Source organism: Chaetodon trifascialis, chromosome 2, assembly GCF_039877785.1.
Source record: "Chaetodon trifascialis isolate fChaTrf1 chromosome 2, fChaTrf1.hap1, whole genome shotgun sequence".
In the NCBI taxonomy this organism is placed as follows: domain Eukaryota; kingdom Metazoa; phylum Chordata; class Actinopteri; order Chaetodontiformes; family Chaetodontidae; genus Chaetodon; species Chaetodon trifascialis.
In genome coordinates this window covers 7,580,799-7,598,171 of record NC_092057.1, presented here as the reverse complement: position 1 = coordinate 7,598,171, position 17,373 = coordinate 7,580,799, and the positions used below count along the sequence as shown (strand labels likewise).

At 44.8% G+C, this 17,373-nt stretch overlaps 3 protein-coding genes across 4 annotated transcripts; 2 read left to right on the top strand and 1 right to left on the bottom strand.

Annotated features, from left to right (window-relative positions):
- Window positions 1-208: 208 nt before the first annotated feature.
- Window positions 209-8,655, bottom strand: LOC139341965 (PRELI domain-containing protein 1, mitochondrial-like). 2 transcript variants are annotated; one of them, XM_070978755.1, is made up of 7 exons: window positions 8,444-8,655; window positions 7,156-7,352; window positions 6,079-6,304; window positions 4,872-4,985; window positions 4,432-4,510; window positions 3,598-3,623; window positions 1,018-1,168 (listed from the first exon to the last, which is right to left on the bottom strand). In XM_070978755.1, the coding sequence occupies exons 2-7, from the start codon at window positions 7,245-7,247 to the stop codon at window positions 1,133-1,135; spliced, it is 573 nt and encodes a 190-aa protein (XP_070834856.1). In that variant the 5' UTR covers window positions 7,248-7,352; window positions 8,444-8,655; the 3' UTR covers window positions 1,018-1,132. The 2 variants fall into 2 exon arrangements, with proteins under 2 accessions (XP_070834846.1, XP_070834856.1); XM_070978745.1 differs by lacking the exon at window positions 3,598-3,623 and having other exon boundaries at window positions 209-1,168.
- Window positions 8,656-9,798: 1,143 nt separating this feature from the next.
- Window positions 9,799-12,057, top strand: ndufb6 (NADH:ubiquinone oxidoreductase subunit B). Its single transcript, XM_070983316.1, has 4 exons — window positions 9,799-10,061; window positions 11,022-11,114; window positions 11,627-11,671; window positions 11,915-12,057. The coding sequence occupies exons 1-4, from the start codon at window positions 9,882-9,884 to the stop codon at window positions 11,978-11,980; spliced, it is 384 nt and encodes a 127-aa protein (XP_070839417.1). The 5' UTR covers window positions 9,799-9,881; the 3' UTR covers window positions 11,981-12,057.
- An 809-nt stretch (window positions 12,058-12,866) lies between these two features.
- On the top strand, window positions 12,867-17,191 carry toporsa (topoisomerase I binding, arginine/serine-rich a). Its single transcript, XM_070973969.1, has 2 exons — window positions 12,867-13,041; window positions 14,081-17,191. Exon 2 carries the CDS (start codon window positions 14,084-14,086, stop codon window positions 16,562-16,564), a length of 2,481 nt encoding a protein of 826 aa, XP_070830070.1. The 5' UTR covers window positions 12,867-13,041; window positions 14,081-14,083; the 3' UTR covers window positions 16,565-17,191.
- The last annotated feature ends 182 nt before the right edge of the window (window positions 17,192-17,373 follow it).

The window sequence follows — 17,373 nt, the reverse complement described above, 5'->3', positions numbered from 1 at the left end:
GAGGTGACGGAGGACGTCTCGCGCTGCTCTCTGCGGGGAGACGAGCTCGCAGACAAACAGAGCAGCAGGAATATGCAGATGAGGATGTTTTCGGCTTCCTGTTTGGTTTGTGCAGCTGTGAAACTCTGATCTGCAGTCTGGAATATTAACTAGCTTTTAAAGGTCAGGGTTCATCTTTGACAGCCGGCTGGTGAATCAACAAAGAATCAGTAAGTTAACAGGTTTTATTAAAGCTGGAGGACAAATCAAACACAGCAAACGCTGGACTTCACCTTCCAGGTACAAAACGTTTGTGTTCAGTTTCATTTAGAGTCCAGTCAAGTCTGATTTACACTTTACATCTCAATACTATCTGGTTAAAACTGATCTATAAACAGCTCATATTACAAATGCTTCATGCTAAATCATTCTTCAAAACACGTTTAAGTACAATTCAAGTCTTGCAGCAGAAAAACAATCTGAAGGGAATGCAATCACTGAGGTGACCTCCGACTGATCAGAGCTTCGGCTTCAGTCAGTCTGACTGTTAAAGGCTAAAGAGCACCTTCATGATTAAGTCACTTTGGTACCTTGTGATGATCATTAATGCTTCAGCCGAGGCCGCGCTGGCAGTGACGAGCCGTCGCACAATAAGGTTCAGTGTCTAAACGTCCGCTGTGGACAGAAAAGCCTTCACGGCTGCTCGGCGGCCTTGCATAAGTGACACTAAAAGCACAGTCACAGTATTATGATTTGGTCTAATGTGGACTTCAGGCATAAAAACCATCTGAACTGAACGGCTCATAAATAGAAGTGAAACTGCCACCGAAGAGTTTCAGCTGTCTGCGTGAAAACAGTGATTCTATTAAAATAGATCTATTAAATAAATGGCAAAGACACAGAAATGTGCATCAGACCTGACGTAGTTTCAGCATTAAAGGGAAACGGTTTCCACAAAGGCAGCGTCTGTCTGAGGTTTAACGAAAGCTACAGCAGAAGACACAAATCTGAGGACAGAAAGCCTGGACGGGCCGAGACAAACAGTCCAGAGACCCTCCGTCCGCTCCAGGTGATGGAACAGGGGCCACCTGTCAGACGTACTGCCGGGGCTTCGGGGGGGCGGTGGCTGAAGCCAGACTTCTGGCCGCCTCCTTCACGGTGTCCCTGAGCAGCCGCTGGGGCGTCTGTCCTGCCAGTCCGGAGCGTCCACACAGACAGACAGATGGACACAAAGAGGACAACAACAGTGAGGACCACAGTGTGTTTTCAGCTGAATGAGTGCAAACTGACTGCGTCCAGCAGGACGTGAGTGGACGTCTGCAGGGAGAGGAGGACGGAAAGACGCTGTCTGTGTCCTCTCACACGGCGTCGGTGTTGAACTCTAACTGACTCTGCTGTTAAAGGTTTCATTGATGACCGCCTGCCTTCGGTTTCTGATCTCAAAGCTCCTGACGTGAATGTACTCAGCGACGCTGCTGACGCGGATGAAGCCGAGGACGGAGATGGCCGCTCTGCTCGTCTCTGACCTCCCCTTCATACCTGAGACAGACATGCCATCACGCCTCTGCTCGGAGGTTCATGTCTGAAAGAGGCTTTTTATAAACACATCACACAAGCTGGAAGGAGACGAGGAACACGGGACTCAGCGCTGAGGGCTGCAGACTGCAGTCTGACCTCGCTGTGAACCCTCAGAGCCGAACAACAACAACCAGAGACGCAACACGAGCGAGCAGAGACGAGACGTCTCCTCCACATTCAGGCGCTGTCGGACGACGCAGCAGAGACGTTTGGGCTTAAACTGCTCGTGTCTGCAGAGTGAACTGCAGGGGGAGGATCTGGGATCTGAAGTCTACCTCACGTGATCTTTAAAATCAAAAACTCTCCGTCCAGCTTTGGACCAGCGCTGCCTGAAGTGAAACTCTGTAGGCTTCAGGTGTGACGTTCAAACTAGTTTCAACGTGTTTCCTCTTCCTCTCCAGCTGAACCGATGGTTGCTTCCCATTAGCTCAAAGCGAAAGCTGAATTCACTGCTTGTATGAAAGCCGTAAAAAAAACGGTCCAAATCTTCCTCTGAGTACTTTCACAAAGTCAGTAAACTCTGCTGAAGTCTGCGGCTGCTGTTCAGCGACGGCCTTCAGGGTTTTTCCAGGCGTTTATCAGCTGATTTCTTCAACACTACGCATCTTACTTTCACACTTTAGAGCATGAAAAGTTGATCTTATGTGGTGATAAAGACGTTTCTATATGTTCACATGTTGTTTAAAATAGCAATGCTGGTTCAGAGCGAAGCCTGTTTCTGTTCCTCTCACAGCTCAAAGCTACAAAGCGAAGCTGCTTTATTCTGTGCAGGTACATCAGATTCAGCACGAAGGACAACGTTCATCTGGACACAGAAACTCAAGTCCGGACACAAACTTTAAATAATCAAAATACTTCCATCATCAGCTGTCAGTTGGTGTCGGTGTGTCCGTCTGTGCTGTCCAGTTCAATTTGGGACGCAGCATCACTCTCAGTTCAGTAACTGTTTCAACATCGTGAGCTTCTCTGAAAACTTTCTTCGTTTTGCATCAGTTTCCACTCGAGGCCATTCCAGCACGCCGCGAGAGCAGTGGCGTTAACTAACAGCTGATTCACAGCAGCAAATCAGAGGAAGGCAGCCGAGCTAAACGGTAAAAACACAGCATGTGTGTGACCGTCAGTCAATCAATACAGACTTCAGCTCCACAGCTGATCAGCTGACAGAAGAAGAAGACATAAATCCAATCATCCACACGACCGTCCGTCCAATCAGACGGAGTTCAAACACAAAACAGCCAAATTGCTCGTGGCTTTAAGCTGCTGATGTTGCTCGTCATTGACTGATTGATTTCATTCTGATCTAGCAGACAGTGCACGTTACATGCACTGTACCTGCTAACAGCTCGCTGTCTGTGTCCTCTGCTGTTTTAGGTGAATATGTCTAATTTAGTTTTCATTGTTTTAGATGCATTGAAATATTTACGTGTTATCATTTCAAAGGAGAGTTTGCTCCCAGCAGCCTTTCCTGCTCAAATACAAGTACACACAGGTACACGCAGGTACACGCAGGTACACGATGGTACACGATGGTACACGATGGTACACGCAGGTACACGCAGGTACACGATGGTGACATGCAGAAACTGATTTTCAGTCAAACGTTTGTCTGCACTGAACATCCTCTGATTTGACCAGAGCACTACGAGCTGCTCTCTGATGTTTGTGTAGTACACCGGCTGCTGCATGTGAAATATACATTAATATTAAAGTACTGACTGTTTGAAGGGACATGTAGACTGAACTACAAAGATGGACGTCGCAGCATTAATTCTTGACGTGCTTGTCGATTAAAACGTGTTTCATCATGCTGAAAAAGAAAAACACTTCCTCTGATCAGAGATCAGATGTCACAGTAACATCAGGGTGGACTAAACTAAACTACGCTCTACCTACAGCACGTCTACGCCAACGCTACGTGAAGCCTTCGGACACACAGAGGTAGGACGTCACTGCACACAGTCTATGCTCAAACGTGGCGTCATGTGACCTCCCGGGCAGGGCCTGGGAGGTCACATGACGCCCGGCTGCTGATGGACTTACCCCGACGCTCAGCCTGATGCCGATCCCTGCGGCGGCGGCGACAAAGGGGCAGCAGGACGGAAGCACAACAGTGGAGAACGACAGCACGCTGCGTCAGCACAACACAAACCTCGCCGCCAAACACGGCGCCGCTCCTGTTCATCAGCCGGCCGACCGCGGTGTCAGTCCACGTCCCCGACGAGTGAAAGTGACCTTTCAACCTAAAACGTTTGATCTGTCCTCAGGACAAAGCCAACGAAACTGAAGTCTGAAGAGCTGAATTTAAAGAAAAAAAGCTTCTGCCAGCTTCAAATGTGAATATTTGAAATGTTTTCTTTCATATTAAATTTAATATCTTTGTGTTTTTGGCCGTTAGGAGACAATGATTATGTTTTTTGCTGCTTTCTGACATTTAATGGACCAAATATTTCTTCAATTAAATCAAGAAAATTATCAAAATATGAATCAATAATGAAAATAACTGACGGACTGAGGACACGCTGAGGACAGTCCTCTCTGACCTACGTCCCTGTCTCTCTGTCTCTCCACTGACTGCAGGCTCCTCACTGATCACCGCTAACGCTGCTCCACTCTGCTCTAATGATCATTTCTGCTGCCTCTTCAGGATCTCAGGGTAAAGTGGAGACAGAGCTTCTGTTTTCACTGCCGCTGGATTCAACGTGGGCGAATAAATGAATGCATGAATCAGTAAACTGTGCAGAGCGTGTGACCGTCTGCTCCTCGTACCAGTTTCCTCTTTTCCACAAATGGCAGCAGTTAAAAATAACCCGTTTCCCTTTTCTCTCTCTCTTTCCTTTACACTTTCTCTGGTTTGTGCTGCGGAGGCGTACGTACCCTGCAGGTTGGACAGAGCGTATTCCAGCCCCTTCATGGCCTTCACCTGGTTGCTCTTGAAGCGGGCCAATCCGAACTCCTGGGAAAAGACAGGCAGGACACGACTTTAGAGGGGGGGACGTCTGAGGCAGCCTCAGCTGACGTCCTGTCCTCTGAGGACGTCAAGGCCGGCCCGGCATCTTCCACATCTAATAATAACTGCTTTGACTTGGCATATTTTTGGGCTGTTTTCACTTCTCCCCTCATAACTTCTTTATTCTGGCGTTGGCACACAGGCTCCACGCTGCTGATTAATAGTAAATCTCAGTGACTCTGACTTTACTGAACCTTCATGCTGAGTTTCTGTCTGACACGCAGAGAACACGACGCCGTCTTCTGGCTGAATCACACACAGTCTGAATGTCATCCACACTGCAGATTAGAGGAAAAGGTAAAAGTACCTGAATGGGTCTGGAGAAGCCGTAAACACCTGAGGAAATCCACGCTTCCCGTCTCAGCCGGGTGGTGGCGGGCTGCTCCGGCGAGTCTTGGAAAACGCAACGTTCCTCGACCGACTGAGGAGACAGAAGAGACAGCAGGTGAAGATCAGAGACGAACCTGGAGGACATTTTTTTTTTTTCTTACAGGTGTTTCTCTCACGCTCTCTTATGAGCCAGGACAGAATATTCTTATAGTGTCTTTGTTCAGTTTGACATTTTAACTAATAATATTCTGGATTAAATCAATGACGGGTTTGATTTGGATTGAAGTTGTCTTACGACGTGTCTCCGTTTGTCTCTTCAGGACACGTTTTCAAACAGGAAACAGAACTCTGTCAGACTCTTCTTCATGGCTTCATTTGTCAACGCTTTGATCAGACATTTTCTTTGATCATCACCAGTATGTTATCTTAACTTCCACCTTTGTTTGGTGGTGCAGCAGATTAAAAACCTGAGTATCATGAATCCATCCTGCCTTAGTGCACGCTGTGCAGCGGCAGTGTGAAGGTAGCACGCAGTCATGTCGAGGTCCTTCTTCCCTGAGAGATTATTCCGTGTGAACGCTCGCGTCCTTTGAAGATCAGGCCGGATGAAGGAATATTTCCTCCTCCTCTCTGATGTCAGCGGCTACACGTGACTGGACTGAGTTCAGCATCGAGCAGAGAAACCGCATCGCTAACCAACGAGAGCTGAGTTTTAATTTGTGAACTGACGTGGAAGAAAGATGTGAGAAATACCTGACCTGTAATTATGATGTCAGGCCCCCTGTGTCACTGAAACAAGGTAATGACTTTAACCCCTGAAGATGAGCAAAAACAATGTGGGGGCAGCAGAAACTGACGTGTTAGCAAACAGCTGCCAAACAACACATCCAGCAGCTGCAGGACGACATTAAACTTCACCTGGAGTCACGTTTCTGATCACCTGACTGATGCGCATGAGGCGAATATTCACTCTGCTTAGGTCTGTTTCTGCTCTTGACCACTTCCTCTTTAGCCGCTAAACGCTCCACTGTGCTCAACAGCCACTCGCCAACTGTGTCTGTCTGCTGTTTGGGTTTTAATGCTTGTTTGCTGAACAGTTTCCCGCTGAACGGCTGAACCATGAGCTGAAACTCCGTCTGAAGCTGCATGAGACCGAGCAGAGTTGCAGCAGCTCGTCGCCTCACCATCAGAGTGGTGTGGTTGAGGTTCCAGGTGTAGGTGGTCAGGCTCCTGTTGACGGGGTCCACGATGGAGTCCTCCACGATGTACACGGAGCGAGACATGCCGGCGGGGAAGAATGGCTCTGCCCAGCGAGGCAGCCGATTGGTCTTCATTAGGAGGCGTCTGGAGAAGAGCCGGTGGTCCGCCGTCACCTCGCGGTACACGACGTCCTCTGTGAGGACGTGGGTGCTGATGGGTACAGAGACACACAGCAGACAGGTCAGATGATTGAGGTGTATGAAAAAAACCACACGTGGGAACAGACGTATGTGAGATTATATAATCTGACAAAAAGGTGCTGTATGCGTGTTTCCTGTTTGTGTGTTCACAGATTTCTACAACTAAACATACACAGAGTTTCATACATTTGGCCCCTGCAGTAATTTTTGTACATAAAAAGCCACTTCTAGGTTTGGGAGACACTACAGAGCAAATATCTCAAAAATAACACAAATACTGAAAGAAACAAATCAGTTTTACTCCTCTGATGTGTGTTCTCAGTTCTCTGTCTTAATCATGACTGGGGGCTCTTTTTAGTCATAGGTTCACAAAAACAAATCGAGGTACTTAAGCTTCAACTACATAATACAGAAGAACTCAACAACATGCTCTATCTGTGCTTAACACTTGAGTAACCTCCCTCTGTCACGAACGTCCTTTATTTAGCTGATTTTGAAAATGCAAAAGGTTTAATAATATTTAAATTACAGTGATGTGATTTGTCACTGAATCCCACGGCCAGTTCATCAATACTGAGCTGAAAATGGAAACACTTCCCTTCATATTGATGATGTCTGAAAATCGCTGCAGCGGCTGAAATATCAGATTGAAGCAGCTGCTAAAAAATAAAAAATCTGTCTTATTTTGCCTGTTTCTGTGGCCACTCATACGTAGATACAGCTGAGCAGGTGTGATTGTGGGTTCCTGCTGTAATTTCACTAAACGCTAGAACGTCTTAACGGCCGTGTCGCCTTTCGACGCCCACCGCATGTACAATGACCTTCGATGAGAAAACACTGGCGATGGTCATATCACAGTACCTGAAAGGATTCGGGTACCTCTGCCAAAAAGCAGAGACAACATGGTCCCACGCACTCCGGATGTCCGTGTTACTACAGAAATATTTGACCATTCTTCTCTCGCTGACGTCCGGGACAGCCTGAGTCCTGAACCCTGAGGCGCTTTGCTGCGATGACACCAGGCAATGAAAGCTCGGGCGCTGACTCCATCCACAGTCCTACAAAGGTGAAGACAAAGAGTTTTACTAAAGCGATAAACCATCAGGAAGAAGCAAAGACAATGTGTGTATTTAATCTGCCCTTTCTGTCTGGTTATTTTAGCCACTACAAGCTTGTAAACTGATTTTCTAGAATATTTTCTTTCAGGATATCACTGTCTAAAATGATTTGCACCCTGAAAAATTCACATCGCCCAACTAACAATTATCTCCACTGTCGATTAATCTGTTGATTATGTTCTTGATTAACTGATTGTTTGGTCTGTAAATCGGTGATCAGATGATGTCCTCACGTGTTGTTTTACTCAAAACCCAAAAGATATTCAGTTCACTGAGGAGGACTGGAGATGGATTCAGACAATTTTGAGGGTACAGTGCACAAACCAATTAACTGACTTGATGATCGTTGCTGATTAATTAAATTCTTGACAACAAGTCAATGAATCCTTGCAGCTCTCAATAAATGCATGAATAGATGAACTGGTTACATCATTAATGCAAGAGTAATCCAGTATTTTCTACACCGCTGTGCAGTCTTATGACATTACTTAAAGTATATACAGTAATAAAACCAGCCTGTACACACAGATTACAGTAATGACTGACATATGGGAGTATATATATATATAGTGTAAAAGCGTTAAAATATCCTTCTACAGCAAATCCTATAAGACACATCAACGAATGTCTTGTCCTGTTATCCGATTATAATTTACGTTACGTTACGTTGGGTTACGTTACTCACGCAGTCAGGACACATGTCACCTTGACTTATGGCTTTACCTTTCGCTAGAGCTGAAGTTAAGGCTTCTTCTTCGGTGGCTTTTGCCTCCGCTGCTAACAATGTGTTAACGTTAGTTCCTAAAGCAGCCAACAGTTAGCTAACTAGCTACACTTAACAGTTTGTCACGTAACAGCGACTGTGAAACTGAGCCACAACCAGCGCATTACTTACTCTACAGCTAGCTCTCCATAGCAACAAGCCAACCAATGCTAAGTACGTTAGCTAACTGCCGTTAGCTGAACGCTGGGTAAGAGAGTAAGTTAACTGAAGTTTCAAACTCTCTTGGCTATAACGAGAGAAGTCTTACCTGAAGTCACTGCTAATGAAATGCTAAGCTAACACATATCCGCATGGAGCCTGCTTCATGCGCCCGAGTTATCCCTTAAGTTAACTCACGTTAGCTGAGGTTAATTACATCCATCATGCTACATGTGTGACCGACGGGCTGTACAACAATTAGCTATTGCGTATTGACGACTTCTTCTTCTTCTTCTTCTTCTTCTTCTTCTTCTTCTTCTTGTGCGATCAAGGGCTACAAATCAACGCGACAGATGAATACCGCCGCCTACTGTACCGGAGTGAAGGCATCGTGACTTCCTCGGGAGTTAGTAATCTGGATGATGGATCGTGAATATCATGAAATAAAACTCTCCATGCCCCAACTGTTTATCCTCTAATTGCAAAAACCCTATAATAATCTACCAGACATTGTTAACTCCTTTACAAACTTTATTTAGACAAGTCTGTGATAATAACTCAAACCAGGTGACTTTCTTCTGCCTTTATTATCATCTCTGGTTAATTTTTTATCTGAGTAGTTTTACAAGCATCACTTCATTCTCAAAGACTCCTATCACTGCAATAAAAATCTCTTGTTAAATGAACGAATGAAAAGAAAGTCGAATGTGACCAAAGATGGATAAATGCTGAGGTCTGAACCTTGATCATTACCGGTCAGTGTAAAAGAGAGTGGTGTCAGCATAAAGGGCTTGGTATCAAAAGGGTTGATCATGAGCATGAAAGTGTTGAACTTGTCCTGTTGGGATTATAAACAGGAGACATGACATTCAAAAGACAAAATATCCTTGCTTTAAATGAGCACTGCAACTTTCTACTACACTTCCATAAAGTGTGTGTGTGTGTGTGTGGGGGGGGGGGGGGGGGGGGGACTCAGTGGTGTCTGTCAATCATTAGGCACTGTCGGCCAGGTGAACACCAGTGCCTCACCTGTTGCTCATGAAAATGTACCTCATCATCCTTTTGATTTTCACCATCTAGTGGATAAAAGTGTGCACAAACACCAAACATATTAACCTGCTGACAGAAGATTATTCATGCAATTTAGCATAATGCGGATTAAGAGTAAAGAGAGACTCGCAATCTGCCAAATATGTCATGAAAATGTCTAATATCTCTGATTGAGCCAGCTGCTTTCAAACTTCCGTGAAAAAAACAGTTTACCAAACTACCAGTCAATCAATCTCTGCTTCTGACACACAGCCATTTTCTGTCAATCCTGGAGTGATTCAGTGAGTTTGTACATGTAGTACAAACAGGAGGAGAAATAAAGTGAATTGCCTCACGTCCTCTTCCGGTCCAGCAGGGGTCGCACCAGAGTTTACCGAAATTCACGTCACACTTCCGCTTCTTCTTCTTCTTCTTCGTCGACGCACTTGCCTGCGCCGGAAGGTGTCCTCCATAGTGTCATTGTACATTTCTCGAGGTTGAATATTCGGAAGTAAGAAATGTCTGGGTACACGGCGGACGAGAAGCTCCGCTTCCAGCAGATTACAAAGCTCCGGAGGCAGTGGCTGAAGGACCAGGAGCTGAGCCCGAGGGAGCCCGTGTTACCGGCCAAACCTGGCAGCGTCATCGATAGGTTCTGGACTCGTTTTCTGGAGCCAAAGAGCCTGTGGAGACTTTACGTGAGTCCTGATACACAGCTAACGCTAGCTAGCTAGTACAAAGACTGAGAAATGTCCTTCTTCTGTCAAAATAACAACTGCGTATTGTACTATTTGTCCTTCGACCGTCTATTGTGCCATATTCTGCAGTGCGGGAACATATGGTTAAATAAATCAAAATAAACCTGCTGCCATTAGAGCTGTTTAGCACATCTGCAGAGCGAACAGCAGTCAGCAGAAGACTTCAGCCTGTCTGTTAGTTTAGCTCATGCTTATTTTAGAAAAATGATTTTCTTTAGCTCCTCTTTTGTAATAGATTCACATTAAATCCAGTTTTAGAAACCTTTAAATTTGACTGAATTTATGGATAACAAATATAAATAACACATTTGCCTCAACAATGACACCTTTCATAATAAATTTAAATGATTTATAATCCAAAAAACGCTAAACACTCTGCGATTTGATGTTTTTAAATGTGTGGATTTTCTGTTTTTTTCTATTCTTATGTCATTGTAAATGAATTCTTGTTGACTTCAGGTCTGTTGGCTCAAAACGACCAACAGGCCTTTTTTCACTGAGGGCATTATGTCCACATGTCAGTGTCAGAAAAACAACAGGTGTAAATAATAGTAATAGTAATTATGGCTGAGTTCCTTTTAGCACTTCTCACCGTTTTCTTACTGAGAAAGATGAGTCTGTTAAATCAAAATGTTCCGCAGATCAATCATGATAATTGGTGACTTTGTAATGGGACACAAAGCACCTATTTCAATTCAATTTCCTCTTTTTAATAAACACTTGTAAGCATTTTACAGCTGAATGTCTTGCATGCATAGACTTCTTACCCGCTCAGACTGAGAGAACAAGCTCCAGCCTCAGCTGAAGAATGAGTTATCTCTGTGAGGACTCACTCAGTCATTCATGATGTTCTTCTCCTCTATGAATACTAACCTGACTCTGATGTGTATCTCCCTGCAGACCCACAAAGCATACAGAGGTGGAGTTTTCGCGTTAAAACGGGTGTTGATACCTGCTTGGCTTGTTCATTACTATGTGAAGTACCACGTTGCCGTAAGTCCACAGAAATGTTTAACATTATTTATGTTATTAGTAAAACAAATGAGGAGTAAACACAACATGTTACAAATGTGGATCTTATCTGGTGAACAGAATTTTCTGACTTGATAAGCAGGACCCCAGAAAGGTGAACAGCCTCTGATTGGCTGATGTTCTCTGACTGTTGTGTATGCCTGATACAGGCTTTTCTTTGAGGCACTTGCACATGTGAGTCCCTGAATAAAACAGGAAATGGACAGAGAGGCTAAATGCAGAGTTCAGCACGTGTCTCAGTTTCTGAAGTGTCGTTTCATCGTTTAGGTAGAAACACAGGTGGTTTGTTTGTGAAGGAAGTGAGGAAGCGCTTTAGAATGACAGATATGCAGCATTGACAAGTGTGTTGCATGTGTACCACATGTTACTCAGCTCATGCAGGTCTCAGCTCAGTGTATAAATGGAAAATTCAGTCATGTGACAAAGTGTTGATCAGTCGGCACACTAAATACCAACGTCACTGTCGCCCACAGGCAAAGCCATATGGAATTGTGGAATTGAAACCCAAGCTGTTTCCAGTAAGTATGACTAATTTCTAAATTTCCTCATAATCACTGTAATTGTTGTCTTTACTTTTTGTATGTACAGCTGTCTGTTATCTGGCTTTACCATGGCTGGTAACAGCATATCACACACGTGTGATGAACTAAAAGTCTACTTCCATGCAAACAGGCCCTCATCCTGAGAGGAGCTGCTCTCAGATGTCTAATAGAGGAAATAAGTATTAATAAAGTTTGTTTGTCCTTGTTTTTGTGTTTTAGGGTGACACCATTCTGGAGACAGGTGAAGTTGTTCCAGATCTCCCTGAGAGCCATGGTCACCACTGAAGCTGAAATAATGCAGTCATTTTCCTGAATTTCTGTTGTAAAAACTGTGTATATGCCAATAAAATATTACAAAGTCATTTATGAGTACGAGTGATTATCAAATGAGTCCAAATAGTGAAATATTACAGTGGAGATTATTAATGAATGTTTTTGATGACAGGCCGTCACAAGTCTTTGAAACATATTTTCTAGATCACATCAGTTTAAAGAAAATGATGTTTGTATTCTCAGTCTTAGTAGTGTAGCAGTTAGGTGTAAATGAGATGTTGATAACATGTTTCTTCACTTGTTTGAAGCATTTCCTTTTGAAACAGTGCTGGGATGAGGAAAAAGCATTGAAATGCTTTAGGTGAATAAATGTCAGTCAAAAGAAAACAAAATCAACTTGCAGTTTTTCAGGGAGTGCTTAAATTTTGGGTTTATACCAACTCCAGTACAGCATGACCACTGAAGATCCACTGGATTTCCAGGGAGACTGCACCTGTTCAAATTTGTTTGTCAAGCAAAATGCAGGGAAATATGTTACTTTTCTTCTGATAAGATTCAAATGATGTTTCAAACACGTTTCATACTAGTATTAACCGTACTGAGTTCCGTAATTTTACAAATAACACTGTAAATGTGCAGTATGTGGTTTCAGGTAACATTAAAAACAAGGCCTCAACGGCTCTTATTCTGGTAACGGCCGGAAGTGCGCTTCGTGCGGGTCATAGTACAGCAGGTACATTGTAGAGGAGCAGTTAAAGCTAAAAGTGGAAACAGGAAAAGATAAAAAAAAAAAACTTTTATTCTGATGATTTCTTTTGTGAAATAGTCGTTTTTAGGTGTTTTTTTTTTTCGAAATGTGAAGAATGCGCTTTTATTCTGAAGGGCGGATGTGGCTTGTAGCTTGATGAGTGTAAAAAATAAGAATGAAGGGTTGGTTATGGAAGGAGCGTTAAAGAGGCCGGGCAGTTGGTCTTGTAAACAATTCCTCTGAAATGACATTTACGTAGAAATGAATGAATTTGTGCTAATCGGAGAGAGCTAATTGGCCGCATACGTGTTTGAGGAGGTCGGAGGTAAATATTGCACAACTTTTCTCGAACGCTCTAACTAGCCGTAGAGGTCCTAGCCTACCTATGCTAGCCTACCTAGCTAGATATCTATAACGTCCCAGTCTGCTTAGCCAGCTGCCTTGCTAACTTTAGCTAGTCAAGTTCAGCACTTCGTGAACTGTTAATAAAGCTAGAGTTCGCCGTTTCGCTCAGCTTTAGCGTCAGTTTACTGATGACAAAATAGTTTGTGAAAATGTCAGGATTGTTGAAACAAAACCAGTGTTTAAATTCAACGTTTACCGACCCAAACATTACTCACTTCTAGGAGGTGGCTAACGCTACAAACAGTAGGCGCTAGGCACTGTAATAGCCAGCCCTGCTAAGCTAACTAACCGTCAACAAGATTGCAATCAAAGGTGGGAAAGGACAAAACAAGAATCAGATTCAAAGCAGGTTTATTCCGACGTGTTCTTTTCTGTGGTGACATGTCTTTCAAGGCTAACACTAACATACGATGAGCGAGGCTTCCCCAGAGTCCAGGTTAATATTTACATGTAAGGTTTGAGCCGTCATGGTCGACATATCATAGACTGACCTATTTCACTGTTTTCATTAAGATGAGAAATTGTTAAGTGTAACAAGAAAGATGAAGAATAACTGTCAACAGCAGCAGGTCATGATCCACCACAAGGATTTATGGTGGAAACTGGTGCATACTTTATATGTGAAGAAACATGCGTAACTCTGTCTTTTCATGTGCAGAACCTCGGCAATTTAATGTGACAGAAAATAACATTCTGTACACGTCAATGTGCAGACCTTTCCGTTTCCCCTCTGAATCTGGTGCATTAGATTTGTTTTAATTGCTTTTTTAAGTCAACAGGAAAGTATTTGTGCAGTCTTAGGGTTAATTATAAAAGGAAGCTACTTAAGTTTACTTACCTGATTTTAGGTTTCACTGCAGCACCTCAGTAGAACGTTGCAGGTTCCTCTGTGCCCGCCTTACTGTTCCTGTCTCCAGACAGATTTCAGCTTCCTAACATAACTTCTCTTATTGTGTCAGATCATGTCAGCAATCAAGCTTGCCATGCAGCAGAGCCAGAAGAGTGGCAGAAGGAAAACCTCGAAAGCAATGTCTGCAGAGGTGTCGCCAGACTCCAAGTGTCCCATCTGCCTGGACGCGTTTAACAACATTTCTTACCTGGACCTCTGCCTGCACAAGTTCTGTTTCCGCTGTATTCACGAGTGGTCGAAGAACAAGGCCGAGTGCCCTCTATGCAAACAGTCGTTTAACTCCATCTACCACAGCATAAAATCAGAGCAAGATTTTAAGAAGTATGACCTGCAGCCGCTGGATAATGGCTCTTTTGGGACTTTTAGGGGAGTGCGGTTCAGATACCGCACAACTCTTACCGGAGTCCATCGACAGATGCAGAGAAGGACGTCTCCACCGCCAGACAACGGAGTAATATTTGAAGCTTCAACACATGCTCCCCAGCAGCCACAGGACCGTTACATCCGGCGCATGATGATGAGGTTGGCTGCCAAAAGGAGAGCTGCTAGTGAAGGGAGGGCAGTGAACCGTGTCAGAGAGCAGGAAATGATCAACTTCAGGAGGGAACTGTATAGACAGGGCGTGAGGGTGAGAGGCGTTCGCGACGGCGGCCGCTCCCGAGACACTACGGCTGAGTTCTTCCAAAGAAATCCTGCCTGCCTGCATAGACTGGTCCCCTGGCTAAAACGAGAGCTCATCGTGCTGTACGGGGCCCACGGCTCTTTGGTCAACATAGTCCAACACATCATCATGTCACGCATTACACGTTATGACATGGAGGATGGAGCTATTCAGGAAGAGCTCAGGCCGTTCCTCCAGGGGCGCACCGAACACTTTCTGCACGAGTTCATCAGCTTTGCTAAGTCCCCCTTCAATATGGAGGCCTATGACGAGCATGCTGTCTACGACTGCCCAGCCCCGTCCTCAAATGAAGACAGCAGCTCCAACTCGTCTGTCATAGCCATCTCAGAGGATGAGGAACACTCAGTGGAGTTGGACCCTCCAGGAGATTCCACGTCTGCTCTGAGCCACTCTGTGTGGGATGATGAGACGCCCGGACCGTCGTACTCTACGACAGCAGAACAGAGCAGGGCGGAGTGTCTGTCCCTCCTCGACTCAGACTCAGACAGCAGTTTAGACGAGGAGACACAAGAGTTTGGGGCTCCTGCTCAGCCAATGAGTCCTCTTAACCAAACAGACACGACTCAGGGTGACGTTAACAAAGAAGAGTGTTTGTCTTCTGACAGCGATGACTGTGTCATTGTAGGTTATGTAAAGCCAACAGCAGAGAGGACTCCTGAGCTGGTGAAGCTCTCCTCTGACTCTGACGAGTCTGCCAGTGAAGATACTAAAGAAGTGCCTGTTCGACCTCAACACATCCGCTTCTCCAGTCTTAGTCCTATAGCTTCACAGAGTAGCGATTCAGGTGCTGCGGGAAGGTCAGAAAATGTAGAAACAGACCATTATCCGCTGGATATGAAAGAAAGATGGATGATGGAAAGATGGTCTAGCGGACACAATATGTCCAGAAAGTCAGACAGAAAAGACACAGATAGAAGGTTTGACGGTAAAAATAGATCTAGAGAGAGACACTTGTCAAAGGACGAAGAACGTAGAAGAAGGAGGAGGTCAAGGAGTGGAGAGCGCAGGTACTCGAGCAAGAGCCCGGTGGTCTCCCACAGCAGCGTCAGCACTGTGTCCAGAGAAAGAGGCCATTCTTACTCCAGTGGGAGAGACTTGTACTCAGAGTATGAGCGTAAGCATAAAAGCAAGGATGCTGATCACAGCTATCAGTCGTACAGGCATTACAGCCAGGAGAGAAACGAAAGTGGGGCGCATTACACAGAGAGGTGCTCCTATTATTACAGCAGCCGTAAGTATTCAGATCAGCGCTCGTACTCTCGCTCCAGGAGCCGCAGCAGGGACTCGCGGAGACGGGACAGGAGGCATTCTCGATCCAGAACTTATTCCAGCAGCCGCTCCCCTTCCACCAAAAGGAGGTCTCACCACGACAAGCCCGGTGGAAAGAGGAAATACAAAACGAGACATTTGGAGGAGCCGTCGGAAAAGACACTTCCCAACTCGCACGCTGAGGGCGACTCTCCCACGTCGTCAACGAAGCACAAGAAAAGGAGCAAAGAGAAGCATCAGAAAAAATCTAGAGAGAGGTCGAGAAAGACGAGCAGGAGCCTCAGCGTGGAGATCGTCAACGAGGAAGACCCCACTGAGAGGAGCAAACGTCACCATAAGAAGAAGAAGAAACACAAGAAGAAGAGCAAAAGGCACAAGAGCAGAGAGCGCAGAGAGAAGGGCTCGCCCGCTGTCATAACCATCGACAGTGACAGCGACTCTTTGGCTAATGACAGCATCACCCACACCAGCACTAACAAGGACACGCCCATCGACAGTACCACAGATGACCCAGTAGACCAAGTAAACCCAGCCGACCCAGTTGACCAAGTAGACCCCGCCCCTCCCTGCTCTAATGTGTAGTTATGTAAAGTTCAGACTCCCGCTGTGTGTGGGGGGGACTGATGGATTGACCCTCAGCTGCTAACGCCTGCCAGCAGTATTTTTAATCAACACCATGATCAGTATGTTGGTCAGCAGACCTTGAAGGATGTGCTGAATACATGTATCCCTTTTAATGCCACTGCAAGGAATTTCAACTGTGCCAGTTCACAGGATGCTGGTTTACATGACAGACTCAAATATCCAGACTGAACCGGACAGCGGTCATCATCGGGGACATGACCGTTCTAGACCATCGAGGTCTAGTTTCTTGACTGTGTTAACTAACACTTAAAACAGTGCAAAGTGCCACTATGAGCAAGACAGCATGGACCAATAATGGGAGTCACACATCCTTTTTAAGTGTGAATTCTTAGTCTGGAAATTCATTTTTTTCAATGGATGTATTTTATTTCTAAGGTACTCTCAGGGATAATGTTGATCATAGTGTTTTTTTTTGTTATTATACTGTATGTCAGCTATATTCTTGAGACTAAACACTTTCTACCTGCTGCTCGTGGAGTAGTGCTTATTATGATTTTCAGAATGGGCTCTTTTGTATTGGATTATATTTAAAATAAATGCGAATGAGCAACTGTGTTTTTGTTAATGTTGGTTTTCTGTTTATTTCATGCAGGATCAATAGTCATCTGGCACATGTGCACATGTGTTTAAAGTTCTTTATTGTTTTATGCACAACAATTACAGTGAAGCAGTTGTTAGCAATGGTATTATTTCTGGTTCTCAGGCCCCCACCTAATATACACCTGTATGTCAGCTTATAAATGATA